The sequence below is a fragment of the Anopheles funestus genome, chromosome 3RL (genome assembly GCF_943734845.2).
Source record: "Anopheles funestus chromosome 3RL, idAnoFuneDA-416_04, whole genome shotgun sequence".
NCBI classification, from domain to species: Eukaryota; Metazoa; Arthropoda; class Insecta; order Diptera; family Culicidae; genus Anopheles; species Anopheles funestus.
The window spans coordinates 40,896,671-40,921,965 of record NC_064599.1 but is presented as its reverse complement, the minus strand read 5'-3'; the positions used below and the strand labels follow the sequence as shown (position 1 = coordinate 40,921,965).

Here is a 25,295-nt window from a genome sequence, read left to right as displayed (position 1 = left end):
TACAATAGTGAAATGAGTTCTTAATCCACTATTGTTACGAAATATTTCCTTTTTTGCTATTCATAAAGCATTGGAAATGTGCTGTCCATTCGATTCGAACGGTTGTTCGAAAAGTTTGTTCGAACAGTTTCGAATTGATTCGAACATTTTGCTTTGGTAAATTACAATGGGTGTTCGTCACAGTTTAGAACAATTTAAATAAAACAAAAGCTGGAATCTAATCATTGTGTCAAGTAAATGTACAAATTTTCAGTTCTTTGGATTAGTGTAGAATCATTCATTTTGTTATTACTTTCCAATTAAGAGCGTTCTGCGGTCACATTTACGGCCCATCGATAATTCAAAGGAAGTTAACTTCAATTCTACGAACTAATGTAGGTAGATATAACAAAAGTTTTTTTTTATTACAAAATTTGCAAATCGATATGTTTTCATTCAATATGTAATTTCAATCAACCGAATAATTTTGTAAGCCCCTAATGTGGCTTTGTCAGACAGTTACACCAGATAATCCGTGCCGCTCAAATATCCGGGCACTTTTCGGAACGAAAGCAAACGCAAGAAAGCGAGGCGGCGCTTTTGACAATCTACGAATTGTTTTCCTTCATTCATTCGTGTTCAAACGCTTCGGAAGGGAGTGCCACTGAACCGGTGGTGGTGGTTTTTGTCGTCAAGTCCGGAAACGAAAATACTGCTCCCGTAGAAAAAAAAACTCGAAAACATCAATGAAACTCGGGAAACGAATGTGTTTTGTGTGTTTTTTTCTGTTGTATGTTCTATGTGTAACCATCGTGTAACTGTGACTAGCGGCAAGAGGTAAAATACATCGGTTTTACTAACGCACGGATATTTGCTTGCTTCGCGAACGAATCCACCATGTCTCTGGAAGGGTTCCATGTTCTGCAGCGCACGATTCAAGCACATTGGTGCGTTTCCTGTGAATCTGTCTACTATAGGAACTGAAGTTGTGTGCATCCTTGTGTGTTTGGCCATTATTCAAGGTGTTCGGTCAGCGTCAAAGGAAGATGAACCAAACAAGCACCACAGCGTTGAAGTGACGATAGTGAAAATAGCACGATCCACGGTTGAAAAAAAGGCTTAGCGAACGAACGTTGGTCTAATGTATAACACGCAGTAAGGCGCAGCGGAAAGAGGCAATTATCCGACACTTTTGCTGGCCAAAGTAAGGGAAGGCTACAAGTTGTGGTTGGTGGTGTGTTTGCGTTTTCAGCACGTCCCGTCCGCCGTCGGCACGCTCTATGCCGTCTCGCTCCCCTAAATCCCTCTCTTGGTTGCATTTGCTTTGTGTGCCGGATGCATTTCGGGATGCATCGTACCACCAACCATGGCTACTAGTCGGATACCATGTGCAAGAGCATTCGAAAAGCAGAGCGAGAGAGAGAGAGAGAAAGAACGAAGGAGAGAGCATTTTCGTGATATATGCTGCCGATTGGGATTCCGCCGTTTTTGAACCGTACAATTTTATCTCCCTGGCAATATAGACGGGGAAATCTATTTCGTCATCCATTACAACAAACCATCGCACTGAATACTCTGTTCCGTACCGCGTACGCGACCACCATTTTGAAACGCAACGATCGTACGGATTGCATTAACGTTCGACGTTGCTTCTTACTACTCGCCCTATAGATCGGCTCAAAAAATCGCGACGGTAATGAAGTTCAGAATTTGGTTTTTTTTATATTACGTTGCAGTGCACTAATGTGATCCAAAAAGAATATCTGTCAATGCCATACTATTGCTTCGTGCAATGTGTGCAATCGGAAGAAAGATGATTCAATATTCGGCAATTTATATAGCTGTGTGAAATGACTAACAGATACGTAGCTAAAAAATCCCATACAAACTCAGTTTGTTCCCATTTTGTACGTAGTTTTCTTTCTATTATTTTTGGTATTTGTTAAGTAAATATACCCAACGTTGGTTTCGCCCTGTACTGCGTCACAAGTGAAGAGTGAGAAGAGAGACACCCCGATGCATGGGCGTACGAAATCCAAAGCACGGGTGTGCGTGATAACGCAGAGAAAGCAAATCTTTGAGCAGTGAAAAAAAAACCGTCCACGGGGTGCGATAAGAAAAACGAAGCAAAGGACGAAGAGGAAAACCAACAAAAAAGGAGCAAGTGCGCGCGACACATGAGTAAGTTGCGCCGATACACAGTAATAACACATACACTCGCGACGGGGCAGCAGTAGTGCGTACTGTTGTTTTTTTGTTGTTGTTGTTTCTTTCTTGTTTGGTTAGTTTTGGTTTGGTGCCGCGAAGTGAGCTTGTCGAGAAATGCGAGGACGGTGTGATGAGAGTTGGTAAGGCGCAAAAGTGAAAGTGCAGCACGACCGACGGCCGCCATCGGCTTAATCCAGCATCCAGCTGGATTGGACCTCCTACAACCGCCATACTTTTACTTCAGTTCAGGTCATACGCATACGTGTGTATGTGTGTGTGCTTGAGTTGTATACTCATGCGTGTAAATCATTCTTTCCGCAGTGAGAAAAGCAACTAGTAAAGGCCGCAAATTTCAACGTATCTGGAATGTGATAGAAGGAAACACAAACCGAATTAAAAGACGGGAGGGCACGTTACAAAACGTGCGCGTGAAAAGTGTGAGTGAATTACGCACGTGTGTACGTGTGTATGCGTGTGTGGTTTTAATGTCGTGGATCTTCGCGGTACCGGAGATCGATCTGTTTTTCCGCGTGGTATATGTGTACCGCTGGTGCTATTCTCACAAACTCGGCATAGTATAGGCTTGTTCGCGTTTGCCGCTGTGCGTTGATCGGACGTAAAAAAAACACAAAGGAACCCACGAAGCAGAGGAAAGAAAGACTAAAAAAAAGCAAACTGTCGAAACAGAAGGTAAGTCAAAACAAAACCTAGTTGTGGTAGCTTTGATTAGTAAGAAACAAGCGTTCTCGAGCCAAAAAGCATACTACGATCTGCTTTCAACATTGTCTTGTATACGACCGAAAGGGATAAATTTCACCTCGCGTTTGCCGAAATGCGGCTGTGTTCGTGTGACTATTCTTTATATGTAGTATACGGCTACTACCACCGTTGTACATTGATAAAGCTTCGTTCGTTTACGCAGCCAAAGAGTGAAAGTTGTGGGAAAGCGATTGTACCGCACACGGGAATGATTGTAAAAGTTCACAAGACACACGGCATGGCAAAGAGATTAAAATCAAGAAATTGCCCGGGCAGGCAAATCGTGTCTACAGATTGCTGTTCTTTTTCGTCCAATAAACCATCGCTTCTCACGGCCCTTCTCCTCCCACGATGGAAGTTTTTTTTTTCATTGTCATTTGTAAAAACATGCGAAACGCTAAGAGAATGGCTTTATTTACTCTAAATAAATTAATGTTTCCATCTTACTGTTATTTGTATTGGCAATTTTTTTTAGCTTTCTTAACTCTTTTTATCTTAAATTATTTTTATGGGCAATTATGGGTTTTCTAGACTTATTTTTACCATAAAGATGGTTCCTTCACTGATGCCTATGCTGGTGAGATTATATTCACGACCTTCGGCCTTTTAATACAATACTAACACCGCTTCACCAAGACGAAAAAAGACCGCTTCAAATAGTATAATTAATACCATCAATACATAGAGAGGTGAAAGTAAAAGATAACACGATAAAGTAACATTTTTAGGTGTTACTTTTGACGTTCAAAGGTTAAGGAGGAGGAAAAAACCACCAAAACATCTTCATTTCTCAAAAAAGCTGACAGCTTTGAACTGTTCGGAAACGCACTTATTTTCCCCCCAATTGCGAGCGTGCGACGCAAAAGTTCAATGACCCGGTTTCTTCAGTTTCGAACATATAGCGCATCCCTACAAATGAAATGTTTCTTCGCCGAGATCCCCTAAGGACATGACGCGTCCCGAACGCAAACAAATCAACCGTTGCTGTTGCCTTAAAACTGGAGGGGAATCCTTGTGCTACCATCTCAAGAAACGATCCCATTCCACCAACCGGGAACTGCTTACCCTTGACGAAACGTTCCAAATACTCATCCCCTTTCGGTGCGTTCCATTCGACGGTTTTGCCTTCACGTTCACGTTCACAGTTTCTTTGCAACGTTCTTTTGCGCATCAACATTGTGAACCGTGGGCCCGGAAGACGTTTCTGGCTTCTGTTGTTATTGAAATTTCCACATTTTCTGTTAGCGTTCCATTTTCTCTTTTCGGCTTTCGGAGTGGCTATATGTTTCGTTCGTTCATTCTGTATATCCGTTTCATGCCGTGCTGCAGAAAGTAGTTCACTGGTGTTGGTCGTTACTGCTTGTTCAATGGTAAAGAGGCGCCGATACTAAATGAAACGCCGATCCCTATCGCTTTTCCTCCCCCAAAATATATCGGACAAACGCTAGGGCAAAATGTCCTTTAGGGTGGTTTCTGGTTAATGTGAATGGTTGGGTGGGTTTGTGGGTGATAGAATGCTGCTGAACGTCTGATCCACGACCATCACTCGGGGTCAATGTATCCTTCAATCCTTACCGAAAGTTCAACAAACTTTCGACAGCGACGTTTGATTTTCGGCTATTTTCGGCAAGGTGAATGTTCCACATTTTGCCGGTTGGATTTGACGCCCTTTCGGTATGCTTTGAAAGAAGGAGGGAATAATACTACATATTGTCGCGGGCGCATGCGTACGATACCAACAACAATGTTTGATTACGGCTATACACACCAGCAACAGCAGCGATATCATGATCCAAAACAACCCAAAATATACACCCCTTTCTCGGCATTCGGTAGTTACTACTATGCACGAAACACCGATCGAAGATGGCCGGAAAAATATGTGTATGTGTTTGTGTACGAGCATCGTCCAGCACGCAAAGCGGAACAGAACAGTAAACAAAAACAACAACTACACAAAAAAAAAAACTGCTACGATAAACAGTTTTCGGTCTGTTTATGACCGTTTCCCTAAACATTGGACGGTAAAAGTGAGGAAAAACAAAATTTGTAAAATTTTTACGCATTATCATACCACGTCCAGTTCATTATTTTATGAAGATTTTTTTGTGTCTGCATTAAATTATATCTAGTTTTCAAGACACAGTGCTGGTCGTTGATAAAAGGCCGCTCTATAATTTGTCATAAATTCAACTTTTTTTTTCTTCGGTTAGCTGTAATCTGCAAAGTTATAATTATTTTAATGTATAATAAAACTGGAGACATTCACTTTGAATCTCCTATTTTACACAGCTTTGTCGAAGATTTTCATACATCTTGTTGGCTTTAACGACCTCTAAGGTCACGCCGGCCATTTCTGGCTTACTAGACTTATTTTTACCGCATAGCCGAATAGTCAGTGCTTGCTACGGGGGACGGTCCAGATGGAATTTGAACCCGGTCCTGCCGGGTGGACCGGCGCCGTTTTTCACATACACCAACGGGCCGCCCTACATATTTCATACATATAAATATCATATTTGTACTTCAGTTTCAAAATTTTACCAAGCTGTATCCTACAATGAAAATAAGTATCTCTTTCGGTTTTTTTTATTTTCTTTTGTTTTTTTTCCTCGGTTAGAATGGCCAGGCCGTATCAAGACTTATTTTACCGCGTAGCACGATAGTCAGTCCATGCTACGGGGAGACGGTCCGGATTGGATTTGAACCCGGTCCTGCCGTGTGGTCGGGCACTGTTTATCACATACACCACCGGGCCGCCCCATTTTTTTGTTAAAAGATAAAAAAAGAATTAATTTTGGAATTTCACTTTCATAAATTTCATATGGCAGAAATTTCTCTCGGCAAGTGTAATAGCATGCAGAAAAAATGACATGAAAATTTATGTCAATGTAGCAAGAAATTAAACGATCAATTTCAGGGCGCAAAGGGCTGTAAAACATTTATTTTAAGGCTCTCATTTCATAAAATGAGGGTCTCTAAGTCTCTGGGCTTAGGAGACTCTTGCTAACAGACGAAGAAACATATAAGTACAGTTCATCGCAGGGGTCCATTTCGGTAACATCGATGCTCCAGCCATAATTCAACAAATAAGCATTAAATAGTATGCACAGGCCGACCACGAGAAGTTGGTATTTTTCAAAACAATAAATTAGAAATTCAAGATACGGATTGAATGACTTTTTTAAATTTTACGAAGAGATTAACATATGTAGAGAAAGATTATGTTTTATAAGAAAAGTTGATATTTGTGTTCGAATATTGCAAGATTAAATCGCTCACAGCTTTGTAATTTTAGTATAAACTAAACCAAACGGGTAAAGCCAATGCTTGGCGGGCTCGTGTATAATCAATAAATCAGAAATTCCGAATTATAAAAATTAAATCTAATTTAAACGACAATATGTGTATTACAAGTAAACTTCGGTGTTAATATTGCATATGCGTATTGTTTGGTGTTTACAGATGGACTTATTTCAATGGCCAACACTGTATATGTACACAAAAGAGCGTTGGATGTAGGACTTGAAATATCGAAAGCGCTTCGTAAAAAAAAATACAATTTTACTATGAAAATATGTAACCTTCGTGCTAAACGCTTCTCCCTATTTTTTTTAGTGTTTTATAAATAAAACAATAAAAAATCCGTTATACAAAAAAATGCACGATAAGCATCGTCAAGTGTGATTGTGTTGCGTGTATATGCGTGTATGTATGTTGCGTGATGCCCAGAAAACCTTGGCACATCCTTGGGCCTACGGGATACAAATTACCTGCTAAGTCAGCCAAGTTCGGTAGTATTCCTTGTTCCAAGCACACACACACACATACACACATACACATACATGGTTCATTACCTACGTATTTATGCTACGCTACCATTGGGGTACGTAGTCGGGATTGGTAATACGGTCATTCGCTGTTTCGCTCATGTTCCAAGAGAATTTCTCAAAGCGAAGGAAGATAAAATAGAAATAAAATGAAGGTAAAGGCATACACCGTTCAAATTCACCACTGCCAACAGGCACAAACTTATCCAGAAGCAGCAGCAGATGGTTCTTCTTTCGGTGTTTGGAGAGTCATACATAAATTTGTTTTCCCCTTTGTTTCATTCTTTATTTTTCCTCGTTTTTTTTTAAACCTTAATGTGTGGAGTGGATGTTTTTTTTTGTTGGTTTGGGTGCGTTAAATAGTTGCAGTTGAAGAATATTTCTATTTTTGTCTAGTTTCGGTTATTCTCTTTGTGATTGTTAGTTATATACAATTATTGCAATAATTGCAATTGCAACAACTTTAACGTAAACATTTATGATTTTTTTGCAATAATGAATTTGTGTGTAAAATTTTATGTTATTTTGCATTAAATATTCCGATATGTCACTAGTAAATATGGTTAATATGTTTATTTTTTCTTAGTTGGAATAAATAATCGCTTTGTTATTTAAATGGTGTTTTTTTCTTGTCAATCTTGTCACTATCGACAGATGGTAATGCGGTTTGCAATGCACTTGCAACACACTGTTGCCCTCTTGTTCGTTTCATATGTGTCCAAGATGAATGTCTGCAGGGATGAAGCGAGCAGATGACGTTTTACGATGTAGATTATATTTCTTAAAAAGCAGAGAAAGCACCCGAATGATCAAAACGCGATTCGTACAAAAACGGTGCATTTGTAATGGAAGGCAATTCTCCATCAAAGATAGTGAATTATCAATTGACTGTTGTTGCAGTTGCTCTACACCCTGTATAATGTCGGTGTGAAGAGACCAGCGAAAGGATGTGGAAGTTGTGGAGGTAACTCAGGGCGCAACATATGCACCGTCTGGAGCTGCAGCTGCCCGAATGCAAGCAGGTTGTTAAATGCAGTTCAAAATTGGCAGGCAGTTGGAAATTGGACCGGGTGCGTCCCCAAGTGCGCCGACTGCTGCAACAGAAACGTGCATAATAACAGCAGATGTTCAGACATTCGGAAACGCGTAAGGAACAGCGAGTCTCAACATGCGGTCAATAACACCGTAGTGTAAATAATACCAAATGTTGTTCGTATATAGCTTTGATTATTTATAGTGAAATAATTTAACTTTATCTTTATTTCAATCTACATTTTGTTAACATTTAGATTCCACTATTAGCATTAGTTTTCATAAAACTTTGTCCCAAAATCATTTGCTATTCTTAACTTAATTTATCGTATTTTTATGAATCTTAATACGTTTACGTAATACGTTTAGTTAGTGTATAGTATTTAAGTATCAACTTATGTTAGCTCAGGAAGTTGTACTAAAACGAGCACATGTGTATTGTTCCGCAATTGTTATCCCAAAACCATACCAGATAGCAGCTGCGCGCGCGAATAATTGTCGCCATGTGGTGGTCCCCATAGTAAAGGGGGGAGAAATAAATGTTTCGCTTCCCTTTCGCGCCCTTTTTTCATGCTTGCTCATAGCGTAGCGTGTTTTGAATGAAAAGAATAAGCGCACATAATGTTGGTTCCTTTTCCATTCTTTCGATCACTCACAGCAAGGGGTCACTGAGCGGATCGCAATTCAACGTTGCGTTTATAGGCACAGATCATTTTGCGCTCTCCACATCCCATTATGTATGTTTCTCTCGTTTTGAACGCTTCCAACAGAAAGCTACAATCGCATGTGGGTGACGTTCCGACGTTCCGACGTCTCTTTCGATCTTTTTCGTTTCGCTATCTATCACTCTTCATTTATCTCTCTTTGTTTCTCTTTCTCTCTCGCTTGCCCGCTCGCATTCATCTTTGGGACTACCTCAACATTTTCAATGCTCATACATTCCACCTTTGAAAGCAGCGTGCCTGTTCGCTGAGCTGCCTTGTTATGGATTTCTTTCTACAATTTCTGTTGCTTTGTGTTTATTCGGACATTTCCTTATCCCTTTTTTCGTCTCGGCCCACCCTCTGTTGCAACCGTTTCCTTTCCACACGGCCTATTTTATTTCACAACACTCTGGCCATGGGCATTTGGTGAATATGGTGATATCTTACCTTCCTTCTAGTTATCTCGGCATCCTCTGGGATCATCCTCCATGGGTGATGAGATGTTTGGAGCAACCACTATAAAACGATCGTAGCAGACCTGTTTTTTTGTTTTGTTAAAGTTTCTTCGAATTTTCTTCCACTTACTTTTATTCCTTCCACAACCTTTCTGTCTGCAGTTGTATGTGCGTGCGTGTGTGTGTGTGTGTGTAGTTGTGTACGCTTTCAGTACCGTTCCGGTTTTCATCACAAGGTGTCCTTGGTGAAGTTGTAGTTTTTTTTGCTTTTTTGGTGCTCTTTTGTTAAGCTTCTCGTTGCATAGGGCGTCATCCATCGACAGCGCGCATCCTGGATGAATGATGGCAAAACTACGGCACTACGGGTTTTTAGGTTTGCTGCTGGTTGGGTCGGTTCCCAAAGGGAAAGGCGAATAAACGGGACCTTCTTATTCCCACAGCAGGATGTTTCTGAAATGTAGGCTCAAACGAACTGCTTGGAACTTTCTCCAATATTTCGTTTCTTTATAACTTCTTGGTATGATACGGACGAAAAATCATCTCGCAGAAATTGTTTCAGCTTGCATCGATCAACTTTCGATTGTTGGTGAGTCTGTTTTTGTTTAAGTTGATGCACGCATTATGTACCAGTGGCAGTAGTAATTCCGCTTAAAATGGTACAAAAAGATATGGGACAGTACTTCGTGCAACGTTGTGTCTGGTTGGGTTAATAACCACTCCACTCCATTTCTTTCTCGATTTGATCGAACCCTCTGGTGGGAACGAAGCAATGTTTATGCTGTCATGAACCAGTCAGGTCATGGGTCAATTTTCATAAATTTATAACGGGATACCATCCAGCTCATGAACGCATTATATGTGTGTATGTTCCCCCCCCTTCATGTCATGGTTAATCGTGGGCTTAATGCAAGCTGCTATGCTTGGGTTAAGCGGGGCAAATTGTTGTCGGTTATGTTGAAGAACAGGAAAAAAGTATGATCTTGAAGGAAAAAAGGGTGTCAATGGAAGCATAAAGTAATGTGCCATGGCATATGATCTTTAATTTTTCCGTCGTTGGGTTATGTGTCGTAAAGTCTTATTGAACGCGTTGGTAAACTTTGAAGGTACGCAACAATAAAAATGATAAATCAAAACACATTTTTGGCTGTATAACTAAGGCTGAAAAATGGTAAAATCATACACCTACAAATACTAAAACTAAAAACAATTCAATACAGTAATGTACCAGCATAACGAACATAGCTAAACGAGCAAGAATGCATGCAGGAAGATTGTTATTGGATCTAATGAGCATACAGACAGTTCAGCCCACACGTAAGCGAACCCACACCGGGTTGCCGGGTTGCCGGGTGTGTCGATCTCCAAGAAAAAAGGTATGCGTTCTTCTGCACCTTAACACACGAAACCCGATAAGCGGATAGAAGTAACAATCAAAGGAAGAAACAAAAAATAATGGAAAAGTAATGCGGGTTGATGAAACTGAAATCCACACCAGATCCCCCAAAAATCCATTACAAGGATGCACCTCATCCTAGGGCCGAACACTCTTCAACGACTCATTCGCTATGGTTTCCTGATTAAAAGAGCTTTGGACGGTTGAAAAACAAAACAGAACATACCGCATGCAGAGACATGACAGGTAGAATGCTGCACCGCCACCGCAGGCATTGTTTGTCATTAAGGATTGTTTCGCCGGTAGGAAATGAAAATGAAAAGTATCCGTCAAAATGCATCCGTAACGAATTAGTTTTAAATCCACCATAGTTTCAGACTCTTGTAGCTGATTTCTGATACGTTTTTGTTTTGTTGCTTTGAGGTGGAAAGACTTAAATGCTTGTTGAAACAAGGAAAGGACGAGATAATGTGGCTAATATTTATGAAACTTGCCAAATTGGCAAAACTTACGGGCAGTGCGATTTTTTTAAATACAAAATTCTTAAACTATGTTCCAGCATAAGTAATGATCATGTTGAGTTCTTGAACTTATAAATATTTTTTAATGTTTTTAGTGACTATTTGATAAGGTTCCTTTTCTGATGTGCAGCTTTACATTGATCTCGATTGTTGATATTGCCACTACCTTCAATATTAACAGATTCACAATGTCGCAACCCGACCTCGTTGTATAACAGGAAGAAGTATAGAAAAGCAACAGTACTACAATGTACTGGCGATATATAGAATGAAACAAAATAAGGAATGCAACAAATGGAATAGAACAAATGTAAAGACCCGCTAAAGTGACCCTGCATTTGCCAATTCTTCTTCTGCTTTAGGCTAACAAATGCAACGAACCAAAGCGTTTTAGTGATTTTTTGTACATCGGATCCCTTTATGTGCGTGTGGAACAATTTTAGCTTATATTGCTAAAGAATTTGCAAAAAAAAAGGAACTCCTAGGATCCCTGTGGGTCGAACACCATAACGGACATTAAGAAAGGTTGCTCGCTCCGGGGGAACAGATTCCATGGCAAATCATCAATCCCTGTACCGATCTGAAGATGTTTAGGTCAACCTCTGTGGGACATTTCAAAAGTCACGAAGGACGAGAGTTTGAGACTTAAACAAACTATAGGAAAAAAAAAGAAATATGATGCTGTATTGTTGCTTTGCTAATATCGACACACATTTCATGCAGCTTCCATATGTGCCTTCTTCTGTACTGTAGTATAGGTGCCATTTTTTATTTCTTGTACTTCTGGAAGAGTGTGTAAAAGCGAAGGAAGCGGTAACAAACGAGTAGCAAACAGCGCAGGATGCAGAAACGAAAGGGACCATAAATGCATCGTTACAGCGTTCGCATGCAGGGCCTTTTTGGGTTTTCATCCCGAAAATAGAACCAAAACATATGTCAAGACCCCGAGGGGTTGCGATTGCCAAAAGCGTAGCGGATGGGTGGGACGGTTCCGTTGTAAAATCCTTATAAAGAATGCGGAGTTAAATATGCATACATGCGCTGCCGCTAGCTACCATTTATACATATACCTCTAACGCTTCATTTGTCACAGCAAGATATAGGCATAGAGCAAGGAAAAAATACACCGGCTTATGAAAAGAAATAGGAAACAAACCCATGCTCGCTTTCCGTTTGTTTTCTTGTGCTCTTAAAGTCAACTGCATTCGGAGGAAAAGCGGTTAAACTTCATTGTAAATCAAATGCCCTTATTGATTCTGTAGTTTTCCGTTCGTTTGCCTTCTAGGAAGGAGACGAAACGTAAAACTTCTGCTAATGTTTTCTAAAATTTACTTCCTTCCTTCGACTATATCTTCTCTTATTTGTACTGCATCCGGTAAAGCTCTTGTTGTGTGTTTGAAAAAAAAACTTATTTTATTGTACAAATCACTATTCCCCTTATGAAACAGGGTCTAATTCTAAGTCATTTTTATATTTTTACAAGTAAATTGATGTCACTTCTATATAACGAACCGGAATGTCAGCTCTGATGTGTCATATTTACTGGTTGAATATCCGTTAATAAAATTGCATAATTACGTATGTTTGTGCATTTCTGTTGGCGTCTTTTTTCAATCCAAAAAGCGTCATATGAAAGTATACTATAAGCTTTATTGTAATACAAGGTAAGAATTGAGGTTTGTTTTTTGCTTCACTAAGCTTATCGGGGAGCATAAATGAAAATGCTAAACGTAAAACGTAACATAAAAAATGAGAATCGCCAGAAAATTAGAAAAAATGTGTAGTTGCTGATGGATAATCGTTTTCAACAAAAATTATACCACAATGAACACTAAAATTTTGGAAACAAAAGTCGGGGATTTACTTATATCCAACACCAATTCAATCATCATCAGTTAATTGCTGTCTATGAGTGTAAAGTTTCTCAAAATGTGATCAATGATTGAGGATTCAGTTTCCGTTGGTACCGTGCGACAAAGGAAAAGTAAGGTTACGTTTTTTAACGTAAGATGACACTCGGATTCCGTTTCGGTACATCTCAAACCCATTTCCTGTTCCTCTCAAACTAACCAGTGATGGATGGGAAAGTGGAAACCTTATTCATCTTTTCCACCACAACTGTGTTTATTGTTTCGGTTGGTTTGTTTCTTGTGAAAGCAAAATCACAATAGTTTAACGAATATATATAATTTTTTATAACCTTACATAAAGAATAATAATTCTATGATAGTATAAAATAATAATGTTATTGGAAAGATAATTAAAAATAGCATAAATTACATGTCACTTTTAATATTTATATGACTTTATGTTGCTGCATTAAAGTATTCCATATAATAAATTCATCAAATGTATTAAAAATAAATGATATCAACACTGAAGAAATTAACGAAATTTGTTTGATTATCTTTTCAACAGTATAAATCACGATTATGGCACTGCTATCCAATGGTGCTTCTTCGATGCAGATAACAGCACAGGCGGCCAACGGTGGTCCGAACGGTGGTGGCCCCGATGGCGCAGGAGACTTCAACTCCAACGATCATATCTTCTTCTCAAGTCTGTTTAACGCGTTGCCGTGCTGGGATGCACCGCACAAACCGAGCTCGGGACCAGTTATGGTTCCACAAAGGTAAGATTGTTAACGAATCCTGCTGCGCAATGATTTTTTTCATTAACTCTCGCGTGTACTTTTCCTTTCTGTAGCAATAACAACACTTCACTAGATCGTGATAGTATAAGTATTACGGAGGATATATTATTTACCAATGTTTTGGGTGCAATCGGTACGGGCAGCAGCAGCAGCGGCAGTGGAAGTGGTGGACCCATTGGAATGGGCCATGTCGGCATCATCGGTTCATCAGCCAACGGTCCAAACAGTGGCGGACATCTCGCACATGTGACGAACTCTTCGAATGAAATTTTCGGTGTAATAGGATCCAACTGTACGAGCCATGCTCAGCTAACCCCGGGTACTTCACCGCAGACAAATTCCTCCAACGGCAGCCATTGCCCGTCGTCCGTAGGGGCAATCTGTGGACGATGCGACACACATGCCTCCAGTCGCTGCCTTGACTGTAACGATGTGTTGTGCGAGGACTGTACGCTGCTGCATTCAAAGAATGCCTTTACGAAGGATCACTGCATGATTTCGATAAACACAATCTCACCTATCGGTTCGGCACCGTGCATGATGCAAGGGAATGGCCTCGTTAGTAGTAACGGTGGCGGACCTTCCAATGGACCCATGTCAGGAGTGGTAATGTCCGAACCGCATTGTGATGTTCATGGCGAAGTGTTGCGCTACCTTTGCGAATCCTGCAAGAAGGTTGTCTGTCAAGAGTGCACCCTCTGGGATCACAAGGACCATTCGTGCATTCCCGTGTCAAATATTTCACATGGTGCGTCTGAGAAGATATTGTCGATTCTGGAAAGTGGCAAGCTGGGCACAAAATACATAAAAGCCAGTATTGATCGCGCCGTCACGTACTCGCAGGCCGTTGAAAGGGACGCAATGGAAGCGTCGGCTCGCATACGCAAAGCGATGCGCCACTTTATTCTAGCCGCCGAAGATCGCGAACGCACATTGCTGGATCGGGTGGACAAATTTCGGCAACAGAAGCTGACTTCCCTCTCCGATCAGATGGCTGGACTACGTGCCGCCCTTGCGGGGCTATCACAGACGTCCGATATGCTAACGAAGGCCCTGGACTCTGTATCGGTGATGGGCAGCATGGAGATTGCGAAGACACTGACAACGGGCGAAAGTCAGATGGAACAGTTTGCGGCTATGTACAAGAACCTGCAACCGAAGGAAGAATTTATCACGTTCGTGGCTCCAAACTTTGAGCTGCTGCAGGAAATTCGAATGCAGGGTGATGTGATGCTGGTTGGTCAACGCAGCAACTCCGTGTCCTCCAATAGCTCAGGCAATGCGAGTATACAGGGCCAGACGGGACCAAATTGCAGTGGTGGTAGTATTAATGCCAACAACGGTGTAGGTGGAGTAGGCGTAGTGGGATCTGTTGGCAACATCTTAACACGGCGTCCGATCGTTCGCAGTACGACACCCGCGCAGCGTATCGGTTCATCAACGTGGGAACCGATGGGTAAAGGATCAGGTGGTGGCTCATCCGTTCTGGGGTCCTCTCCAACGTCTTTCGGTATTGGACCAATCCCGGGAGCGCCGATACTTGGGCAGTGCATTCCCGGTTGCAACAATCATGTAGCAGCTAAGCCCGCTGTTGGTCCTAGCCTTACGTTTGGTTTCGATGGTCACGAGGATGGACAAGTTTCGCGTCCATGGGGTATCACAGTTGATAAAGACGGACAGATACTGGTAGCTGATCGGCGCAACAATCGTGTGCAAATTTTCTACCCCGATGGTACGTTCAAGTTAAAGTTCGGCTCGAAAGGTACGGCAAATGGACAGTTTGATCTTCCGGCCGGTATTTGCACGGATGGACAGGGACGCATCTTTGTGGTTGATAAGGACAACCATCGAGTGCAGGTGTTTTCGGCTGGAGGTCTGTTTCTTCTCAAATTTGGCAGCTACGGCAAGGAATGCGGCCAGTTCCAATATCCATGGGATGTAGCAGTGAATACGAAGGGTGAAATTTTAGTGACCGACTCACGGAACCATCGGATTCAGCTCTTCAGTCCCGACGGTCTTTTCATTTCGCGCTATAGCTTCGATGGGGTGAATCACAGCCGATATTTGAAAGGTCTAACGACCCCGCGTGGGGCTTGTTTCACACCGCAAGGAGACATCATCATATCAGACTTTGAAAACCATCGTCTTCTGCTAATCGATGCGACTCTTTCAAAGGTAAGTAATCGACTTGGCTGAACATTACAGATGCGATACTATCAGGCAGGCAAATAATGATACTGATTGTTTTTCCTTTCAGGTGCTTGCTGCAAAAGGACACGAAGGTTCAGCAGTGCACGAATTTAGTCGACCATCGGGCATTTGCTGTGATGATGATGGGCGGGTGATTGTTGCCGATTCTAAAAACCAACGAGTACTGGTGTTTTCACCCCAACTAGAGTTTCTCTGGGCGGTAAGTTATATATCATACTTAACCTACCTTACAGTGCTTCTTATGGCCAAACTATTTATCTTTTTTTTAATTGATCTAGGTGGAAATTCGCCCATCGTCCAATGGTTTACTAGCCATAGGCATGGACGAAAAAGATCGCCCCAGCGATGTCGCTTTGTTGCCAGATGGTCGTCTCGTGGTCATGGTTGAAACATCACCGGACGCACGAGATCAGTGTAGTCCACAAAAAACATTTATTCAAATTTACTAATGTATCGTGCCATCTAATCAGGCACCATGCTATGACCGGACATTTGAGCAATATGCTTTTCAAAATTGAACACTGGAACCAAACTGCCAAAATATTGTTCCATATAATTAGTTTTCTCTATCACAAATCTACTTATTACTGTTGAGGCTCTTAAAAATAAGCATATAAGCACAAAGTAGCCGCAACACTGTAGTGAGAAACTATAAAAACATAGAAAAAAGTTAAATTCTAAGATTGTATGTATCGCAACGCTGCTACCTCAAAACTCGTTTGAATTAGTTGTTAGTTACATGATTTTAGGTTTTGTGTTGGTCCTTAGCGACACTCCTTGTTTCACTCTCAAATTATGTGGGAGGTTATTGAAATGATACAAATTTTAATTGTTTTGTTTTGGTTCAAATTTTTACTATAAAAGTGAAACCCGCAATCCTGAAACCTGGAAGCTTAAAAAGAATTTAAATCAGTAACCGAAAAGTACAAGGAACAGTTTTTATAAAACGACAAACGATAATGCATACGCAGCACGAGAAATTGACGAAACTAACTGTAAACGAACCGCGAAGCAAGAGGAAACAAAGCATAATATTACGTTTCCTTTCGCCATAAGCAGTGTTAGGAAGTTTGTTAGATGTAAAGGAAATGATTGTCTTCAAAAATAGCAAATATGGATCAAATCTAAATGCCGAGAAAGGAAGTAAATGAGATGATGATGCATCGTAAATATAGTACAATTGTAGTAATAGTTAAGCGCCTAGAGGTTAACATGGCCATGATGAGGGCAAGCGCATTCATTGTGACACGCCGTGCACGGCACGTGTCTTTTAATTTGATAAAGATGGTTTTAATTTAACTTCTATTTTATAGAACGTGAATGTTCTCTAAGTTTTGATCCTCTCCAAAACGCAGTTTTGATGTTTTATTAGCAAATTTCTTAGTCAAGTCCTATAGACAATGCGTATTTAGACACTTATTCAGCTCCGTTTGATACTTTGTATCAGGAGTATATAGGAATTAAAAAAAAAAGAACAAATGAAGGCAACGCAGGCGAAAGAAACAATTCAAACGTATATTGTGAATATGATTGTAACTTATACATTGTACTGAAGAACGCTACACAATTTTCTCAACAAGACTGAACACTGAACGATGAACATAACATAAACGATGGAGCGTCTTGAACGGTTTTTATGTGTTTACACGGAATTATAATGAATGGAGCCGTAAGGAAAATAACCACCTCATATTTACGAAACAGCTAAAATTGCAGAAGATTCCCCAACTGAGAAAACGCATAACGCCAGACACTGTTTTGTGTAGTAGAAGAAACAGGAACTTGTAGTGAAAAGAAATCCAGATTTTATGCCGCAGCATAGTCTGTATCCCACCAACAAAGTTTTAAAAAGTTTTCTTTTGTTAAGACTGTGGCTTTGGCTTGTATGTTGTTTGATTTTGTGTCCATTTTGCTGGTTTTATTGAATAAGTTGTTTAGTGTCAACGTAAAACAAAACTATCCAGAGTTGTGTTAGATAAAAATGACTTTTGTTGCATTCTGTTTGTAGGTTCTAAACCAGTAGACTGATCTTTTGTGTGTATTTTTTTTACTAGTCCAGATGGGACAATTAGGACACGGTCGTTCAAGGACTACGATCAAATATTTTTATGTATAACATTATCATATCGTTTAGTGTCATTTGCCTTGACATTATGTATTATTTGGCGCCAATGTGCATGGACGAACATTGTTCGATATTCTTTTTCGAGCATTTTAACGTATTTAAGTATTCTTTTCACGTGTAGTGTACGGTAACGTGTTGTTTCCGTATGTAGTCAATTTTAATAGTACTTTATTCTGTTGTACGTAATGGATAAATGTTAATGCATCATGTGTAAGAACCAGTTTCACAATTATTTTAAACTTCTCCTATTAGCAGCTAACTGTATTTCTTTTTTTGACTACTCTATTCATGTGCGAACATGTCCCAGTCAAAAACGAAACCAGCCCTCTATCATTTTAAATTTGCTAATGTCAGCACCTTCTGACCACCCTATGTTCTCTTTTATCAAATGACCATTGAATTACAATTTTTGTTACTACCACGAAAGTACCCGGATAGTCAATACAATCTGTTACTGTCCAACGGGGATAAGCAGCAACACGGTATAGACATATATTTTATTTGTGTACCGTTGTTTAATGCTTCAATATAGCATTTATTGAAATATCGTCTAGCCAATTTTTGCTCAGTTCCAAGCATTAACATTAGTAGTAAGTTCGTATCCAAATATAACAAATGAACCGTATTATTAAGGCTCGTTCTTATCAAAAAGATCAATTAAATTGATAAGTGACAGCACGTTGAAGATCATATCTTCGAAATGATCTTACCGATCGAAGGATTCTTTGAATCTCAACACAATGGTGGATGAAATAGCGAGGAGCAAAGAAATGTAACATACTTCAGCTTTTTCTTAAGCAGAAGCAAAGCAAGATACTGCCAGCAAGTTGTTCAATATTTCGAATAATATAGCGTAAGCTGAATGTAGATTTAATTGCATGCATTCATGCATGCTTTGTACTGCAAGTGTGAAGCACCGTTCGGAATAATATCTTAACATTAAGATACTTCTATTTTAACAGATATGTAAGAAATTAATTACGAAACAACAACTAAAATATACCACTAGCCCCAGCTCATTTAAAATGACCAAAAGACGGCGTTCCGAGCTAAACTGAAATATATAAACACTTGTGGGTAGGATGTAACAGCCACACAAAACGTGTGAAAGCTGACCCAGAGTAGGAAAACAACCGTAAACAAAGTGTTTACATGATACACGGTACAAATTTATGCGTATTCCCTTCAGTTCACGTGAAATCTTTTTGAAAACAGATAACCACGTAAAATATGAATGGAACAGAGACAGAAGAAGAAAAGAAAATAATGAAACAATGAAATAACCACTTACGAATGGGTGGATGACTTCTATTCCAAAAGCGGAAATGCAATGGCAATTCAAAACTGCCACCATTTCAAAAGTTGTGATTTTGTAAGCGAAACCAAGTAGTGCAGACAGTAAAACGCGGAGAAAAACTACTGTGACATGAAAGCTACTGAAAGTATTTTGACACAAAATTTAAGCAAAAAGGAGATCAAAGGAAGTGATTAAACTGCATTAGACGAAGAAGGGACAAATGACCAAAATATGCAGGAGAAAGAAGTGGAAAAAGCAAGAACTGTGTTCGTCGGAAATGTTTTCCAACCAACACGTTGTGCCACAAAAAAAGAACAGAAATTAAATGCAATACACACTAGCTTCAGAGGCACCCAAACAAATGGCAACAGATATAGTGCTCGAAAGACTTCTCTATGAGAGAGAACCGCCTAAAGCGTTTGGCAATACTCTTTTGTTGATGCCATCGGTTCCGGTAGTGTCACTAAACTCTAGCGTAGTTAAGTTCAACCGGGATAAGTCTATATGCGTGTAGAGAGGACGCACGTTGCATGAATGAAATCTTTGCCCAAATGAGATGGCTGATGATATTTTGCAGCAGAGCACAGCGAGAAAGCGCGCTATAAACAGTAATCAAATTATTAGCTAAAGTTGCCATAAACATGTAAGAACCGAATATTGCGATAAAAGTTTATAACACAAAAAAAACCTAATGTGGAGTATATTTTATGTACGCTAAAAATATTAAAAAAGACTAGTGAAACAACTGCAAAATGCAGCAGTAACAACAATGAGAGTAGAAAGATGTCTCAACAGAGAAAGGAATGCAAAAGCAAGGCAAAAACATGTGAAAACATTAAAAGAACTTGTGACAGGTGAGGCTAAGATCTCCATAAGACAAAGAAATCATTTGATGAATTTGTGAGCGAACTAAGCGAACGTTTAGAAAAGTCGTCTTTATACAATAGAAATATGTTTTTTTGTGTATATTAAGCAAAGCTCGCTGCTTTTTATTCTTCGTATAAAGTATCAGGCTAGTTTAGAAAAAGAGTTTTCTTTCTAAAAATGCTTCAATTCCAGTCTTTCTAAAATTAGCACGTAAACATAACTATCGCTACGTAAGTAAACGGTGTGTGCTGCACGTCTAAAACTATGTGTGTTTAGTGAGAACTACAAATTCGTAACAGTTTACATTTCATGCGAAGAGCGTATGTGTGAAGAAGAAAAATATTTAAATAACTAAATTTTGGCTAGTTTGAAAAAATATTGAAAACTCTACAGATGCCAATGCACGAGCGAACTCGCTCTATTGCTTTCTTCCTTTCTCACTTTGTCTTTCTCTCTGTCTAGGAGGGTGTTTGATATTTCTTGTGTAGAAAATATTGTTCACTATCGCTTTATATATATCATGAAAAGTGTATGTTACGATAAAAATCCGATTCTAAATTAGATACGTTTTATTGAACCATTTATATGCTTTATGCAATGCTACCAGAAACCATTCACTCAGACTAACCTTTTCCCCTGCTATACGGTTGTGTATGTTTTGATCAGTAATGCAATGAAATGAAACAATAACGCATCACAATTAATACGTGTTTAACTATCGAAAAGGCTGCTCGAAGCTCAAGCTTTGAACTCACAACATTCAAACTGAAATATCTACATAGCGAGCAGATAACAATTAGGTTGACTGATCGAAACAAGTAAGACTGAACACAATACGAATTGTGAACGTTTTGTACATTGGTGACATTTTGCATATTTTGCGTATCGGTGTACCATGAACAGCTAGATGAAGCTACTTACACACACGCCAGATACATCATATACAAAAAAAGTTAACGCAACATTTTACTTCACAATAGCTAAATCATACCACACCTCTGTAACATTCTTAACATGGGCAAGAATAGCAACAACAAAAGAAAAACTCTAAAATCGTTGCTTTACAGCACTATCATTTTGGAAAGTCTACCAATTATGTTTTAATTTTACTTTAATTCTCACCTGCGCTCACCCAAAACTCAGACAAGTTTCTGCAGATGGCTTTTATTCGAATGACAACATTATAAATTAAAAGCAAAAATTACTAAACATAACACTCCCCTTGACAAAGCATAGGATTTTTCACTAAGCAAATGATTGAGTAGTTCTCAACGCAGGAAGTTTTCTCATAAAACACACCTGTGTAGGTATTAATCAAAGCATACGATTGTGTTCGTTAAATTAGATAATTAATCGCAAAATAATATTAACGCATACTAAAGCAGCATGTGGCTAAAAACAAATATAAAAGCAACAAATGTAACTACGTAATATAATTCCTTTCACAGGATATTTGCGGTACAATGTAAGTGGACGTATAGTAATATTTTTTTACAACTGTATTCAAACGAACCGTATTTACATACATTTATTAACAGTTAATTTTGAAATGACTTAACACGCAAGGAAAACCCGTCAGTTTTCCTACAACTCTCTCGCACTAATTGAAAGAATAATTGATAACAAAAAAAATCGATCGCGTTTGCTTTGCACCCGGCATCGTTGAAAACAATGAAGCAAGATATAAAAATAAAACACAAGCTGTTTGACAAAGTACAACCTTAGCAAGATGTAAGAAGAGTAAGCAATAGAAAACGACAAGTTTAAAAAAAATAGAACATTTGATCGATCGTGACGATTAGATCTGTAATTTAGATGCTATGAACATGAAAAGAGAGAAAGAGAGCGTAGAAAATAACACATGCAAAGGAGTGGTTACCAACGACTGATTTATATAAAGAACGTAAACTAAAAACAAAAAAAAAACAACAAAAACAAATCCATTAGTAAGCAAAATGCATGCATGCATTAGTGGCACGCAAAGAGAGCAGGACTACTTATACGAACTGAAGCAACAAGCCAATAAAATTAGCTTATCACACTACAGACGAAAATGAACTACTATAGCCACATAAATATCCGTACAACGGATGAAAAGAATACAAAGAAAACAAAACCGCTGATAAAATAGCCGTTAAGCATCACAATCTTCTCCGTAGCGCGTAATCGATTCACCATACCGCGTTCATTGTTCACCATAAAGTTCATCACTGCATAAAGTTTATCACCATCATCATCATCATCATCATCATCACCAACATCACTAGCGCACATCGTCACCATCATAAATATGTTAAAACTTTCATATAACAAGTGCAGAAGGCGAACAAGGGAACGGGCGGGCATGCAACGCAATGTTTTTTTTTATTATATACGTTTCTTCGATTCGACCGCTAGCATTATGGCAACAACAATAGCAATTGTAAAACCAGTTCCAATACCGAAGGTAATTTTTATAACAACACCATTAGCATTAAAATGAAGAAAATAAACCACCGGAAAAATGTACTGTAAACGCTCAAAAGCGTTTTGCTGCTGTTGTGAAAGAAAGTTTAATAATGAAGGATTTTTTTTTTCTATTTGCTTCCATTTTTTCAACGCAATAACGCGCCAGCTAAATACCATGAGGATCCTAATGAAGTTATGAAAGCTTTTAAAATGGTTTCCGTCGACCTACAGCCTGCAATGACGTCAAGTTGAAAAACGGAAGTACCTTGTGTCCTCAGATGACCAAACAAATGACAATGTTAATCCTATCCTGTTCTATCCTAAGCATCATCCTTGACTAAATCATGATATTTATCGCTTCCTGCCTAACCGCTACATCTTCTTCAAGAATTGAATAATCAATCGGTTGCCCTACTTCCATCCATTGCAGCTGTTGCTATTCCCAAGCCATTTCCAACCCCACATCAATCATCGAAATATGATATATATATAAAGACAATTATAATTGTTCTGCGTGAATGCGTGTCGGTTCGATGCTTATCAAAGCCTTGGAAACTTTTTTTCCCCCATTTGTCAGGTGGAAAAACTTTCAACATGTTTATTTAATGTAAAATCAATGGTATGGGCAGATTTTACTGTACCACCCTTAGGGTTGGGCGGGAACAAAGTGTGGCTAATGTTCAGGAGCTTGAATGCAGTTCCCACGATACATTCCCGAAATGAAAACTTTTGCTTATTTCAGGTTTTGTGTGATTGTTGTAGAATGTGAGTTCATATTGTACTGAAAACTTTTACATTTTGTTTTTCTCCATTATTATTAAACACAACAACACAATTAACAGCGTTTGCAATGTGCATCATAATGCGTACTTGCAATGAATGTCCATCAACAGGTCTATCGTTTGTAGTAAGCGAGCTTCTGTCATTATTTAGTGGCTATACTAAGCACCCTGAACCGGTTCAACTGGATCCCGCATGACGTTGTTCGTTTGTACTCGCTCCTGTGGCATAACAAAAAGAAAAGCGTACGATAGTATTGACCATAAAACAGTAAAGTTCCGCCATAGGCATGTAATTATCGAACAGAGACATAAGTTCAAGGAGACTTTTGTAGTGCCTTTGACTAACACAAAAGGTATCAACTTTACAGATCACTAAGATATTAATATTATCGTTGTGATTAATGATAACGCAATATTGTGCTTATTCCCATGCATTATTGGTTCAGTTCTGTTATTTATTCCGGCGGTTGCGGTTTTCGCGATAAACGTGTGATTATAAAATGGAAGAAATAAAAAAGCAAATAATGTTTAGTTTCTTTAACACAGCTTCCAATCTAAAGTGTGAATCCAAAGCTACGAATCTGACCCTTCTCGCCTTTGGCTATTGCAACTAATTGGCCACGAAGTGCTTAATTTTAGACCCAACCTTGACCTACACACGAACTATTCTGATGATCTTTTTGGCGTCAGGGGTCGGCAAATTTTTCTTCATAAAACCTAACATTGTAGTATTTTTTTTATTCTGCAGGCGAATTCCATAAACATACTATAGTTTAATAGGTAGGTACGAAAACTCATCGTAAGTAAGTAGTAAGTCGTTTGAAATGTAAATTATATTTTATCTTTTTCCCAGAGAACAGGGACATCATTCCGATCGCACCAAGGTCCAATGGTTTCATTAATCGGAATCATCTGTTCTCTTTTATTGGCTATTATTATCACAATATTCTTATACGAATGTTAATGATTGATAGTACAGATAAGTCTGGTGAAGAAGAGTAGAGTTTCTTTCTTCTCTTTCAGGTTACGTAAAATCTTCAAAAATTCACAAAACAAATTTTTAGATCAGAGTTTTAAAAAGTGATATTTGTATAAAACATACAACCTTTTAAATTCGTACACCTGAGAATTACACATCTTTTCATGTTTTAAATTCTATTATCAGGTTTCCAAGGAATTCCAATATATGTATTCCAATTTGAATGTTGGTCGCAAACAACTGAACACATTTAAAATACGAGCTTTTTGTGTACGTACTGCATAAATTAGTTATTTACTTTCAAAAACAATTGATAGTGCATATTTCAATCTGTATACCGATATTTAAATTAACATTTAATTGTATTTACGTACGTATTTAAATTGCATTTACACGTATTTAAATACGTGTATTTAATTGTATGAAAAAGATAAAATTTTCAGGTTCATGTTCATTTCATTCAATTCTTGTATCTGGTAAGAATAAATGAAAATTAACGAACAGAACACTTCTAAACATGTAAAAACAAATAACTTATAAAGCACCAAGAATAAGGCCTTTAGGCCGAGAAGTAATGAAAAGCAAGCATTTTTGGTGAGGTTTCAGTACAATACATGGGGATTTAAACGAATGGGAAGAGATGACCGTTATTTTCTGTTTCGTTCAAGTCCTTTTAAAATATTATTATTTATTGAGTATTACGGGCTATGTCCTTTTAAAATATATAACGTTAAAATGTACTATTGCACCAGAAATCAACTTCTTTCCGACCCCTGATCTAGAGAATCTAACAAATTTAGTGTTAAATTAACTTTTATAGTTCTTCCTTACGTGGAAGGTCGGTGATTTGGAAACAACATTTTATTCTAACCTGAAAGACAACTATTAACAAGCTCAGAAAAAAAAATTCTTAATAACCTGTTTCTACGATGCATTTAATTCATCTTGCTTTATTTTGCCATTTCAATTCAAGGCCATTTTAAACAAACTGTAACCAGTGGAATAGAGACTCGCATCTATGTATTGATAGCCACTAACTAAACTCTGCGAGA

The 25,295-nt window shown here is 38.8% G+C and overlaps 1 protein-coding gene across 4 annotated transcripts; it reads left to right on the top strand.

Moving 5' to 3' along the window:
- Positions 1 to 537: 537 nt before the first annotated feature.
- On the top strand, positions 538 to 22,542 carry LOC125768824 (protein wech). 4 transcript variants are annotated; one of them, XM_049436994.1, is made up of 7 exons: positions 538 to 816; positions 2,214 to 2,327; positions 2,509 to 2,877; positions 13,300 to 13,513; positions 13,588 to 15,709; positions 15,792 to 15,944; positions 16,024 to 22,542. In XM_049436994.1, the coding sequence occupies exons 4-7, from the start codon at positions 13,314 to 13,316 to the stop codon at positions 16,192 to 16,194; spliced, it is 2,646 nt and encodes an 881-aa protein (XP_049292951.1). In that variant the 5' UTR covers positions 538 to 816; positions 2,214 to 2,327; positions 2,509 to 2,877; positions 13,300 to 13,313; the 3' UTR covers positions 16,195 to 22,542. The 4 variants fall into 4 exon arrangements, with proteins under 4 accessions (XP_049292951.1, XP_049292950.1, XP_049292953.1 ...); XM_049436993.1 differs by lacking the exon at positions 2,214 to 2,327 and having other exon boundaries at positions 549 to 816; XM_049436996.1 differs by lacking the exons at positions 538 to 816; positions 2,214 to 2,327 and adding an exon at positions 880 to 1,183.
- The last annotated feature ends 2,753 nt before the right edge of the window (positions 22,543 to 25,295 follow it).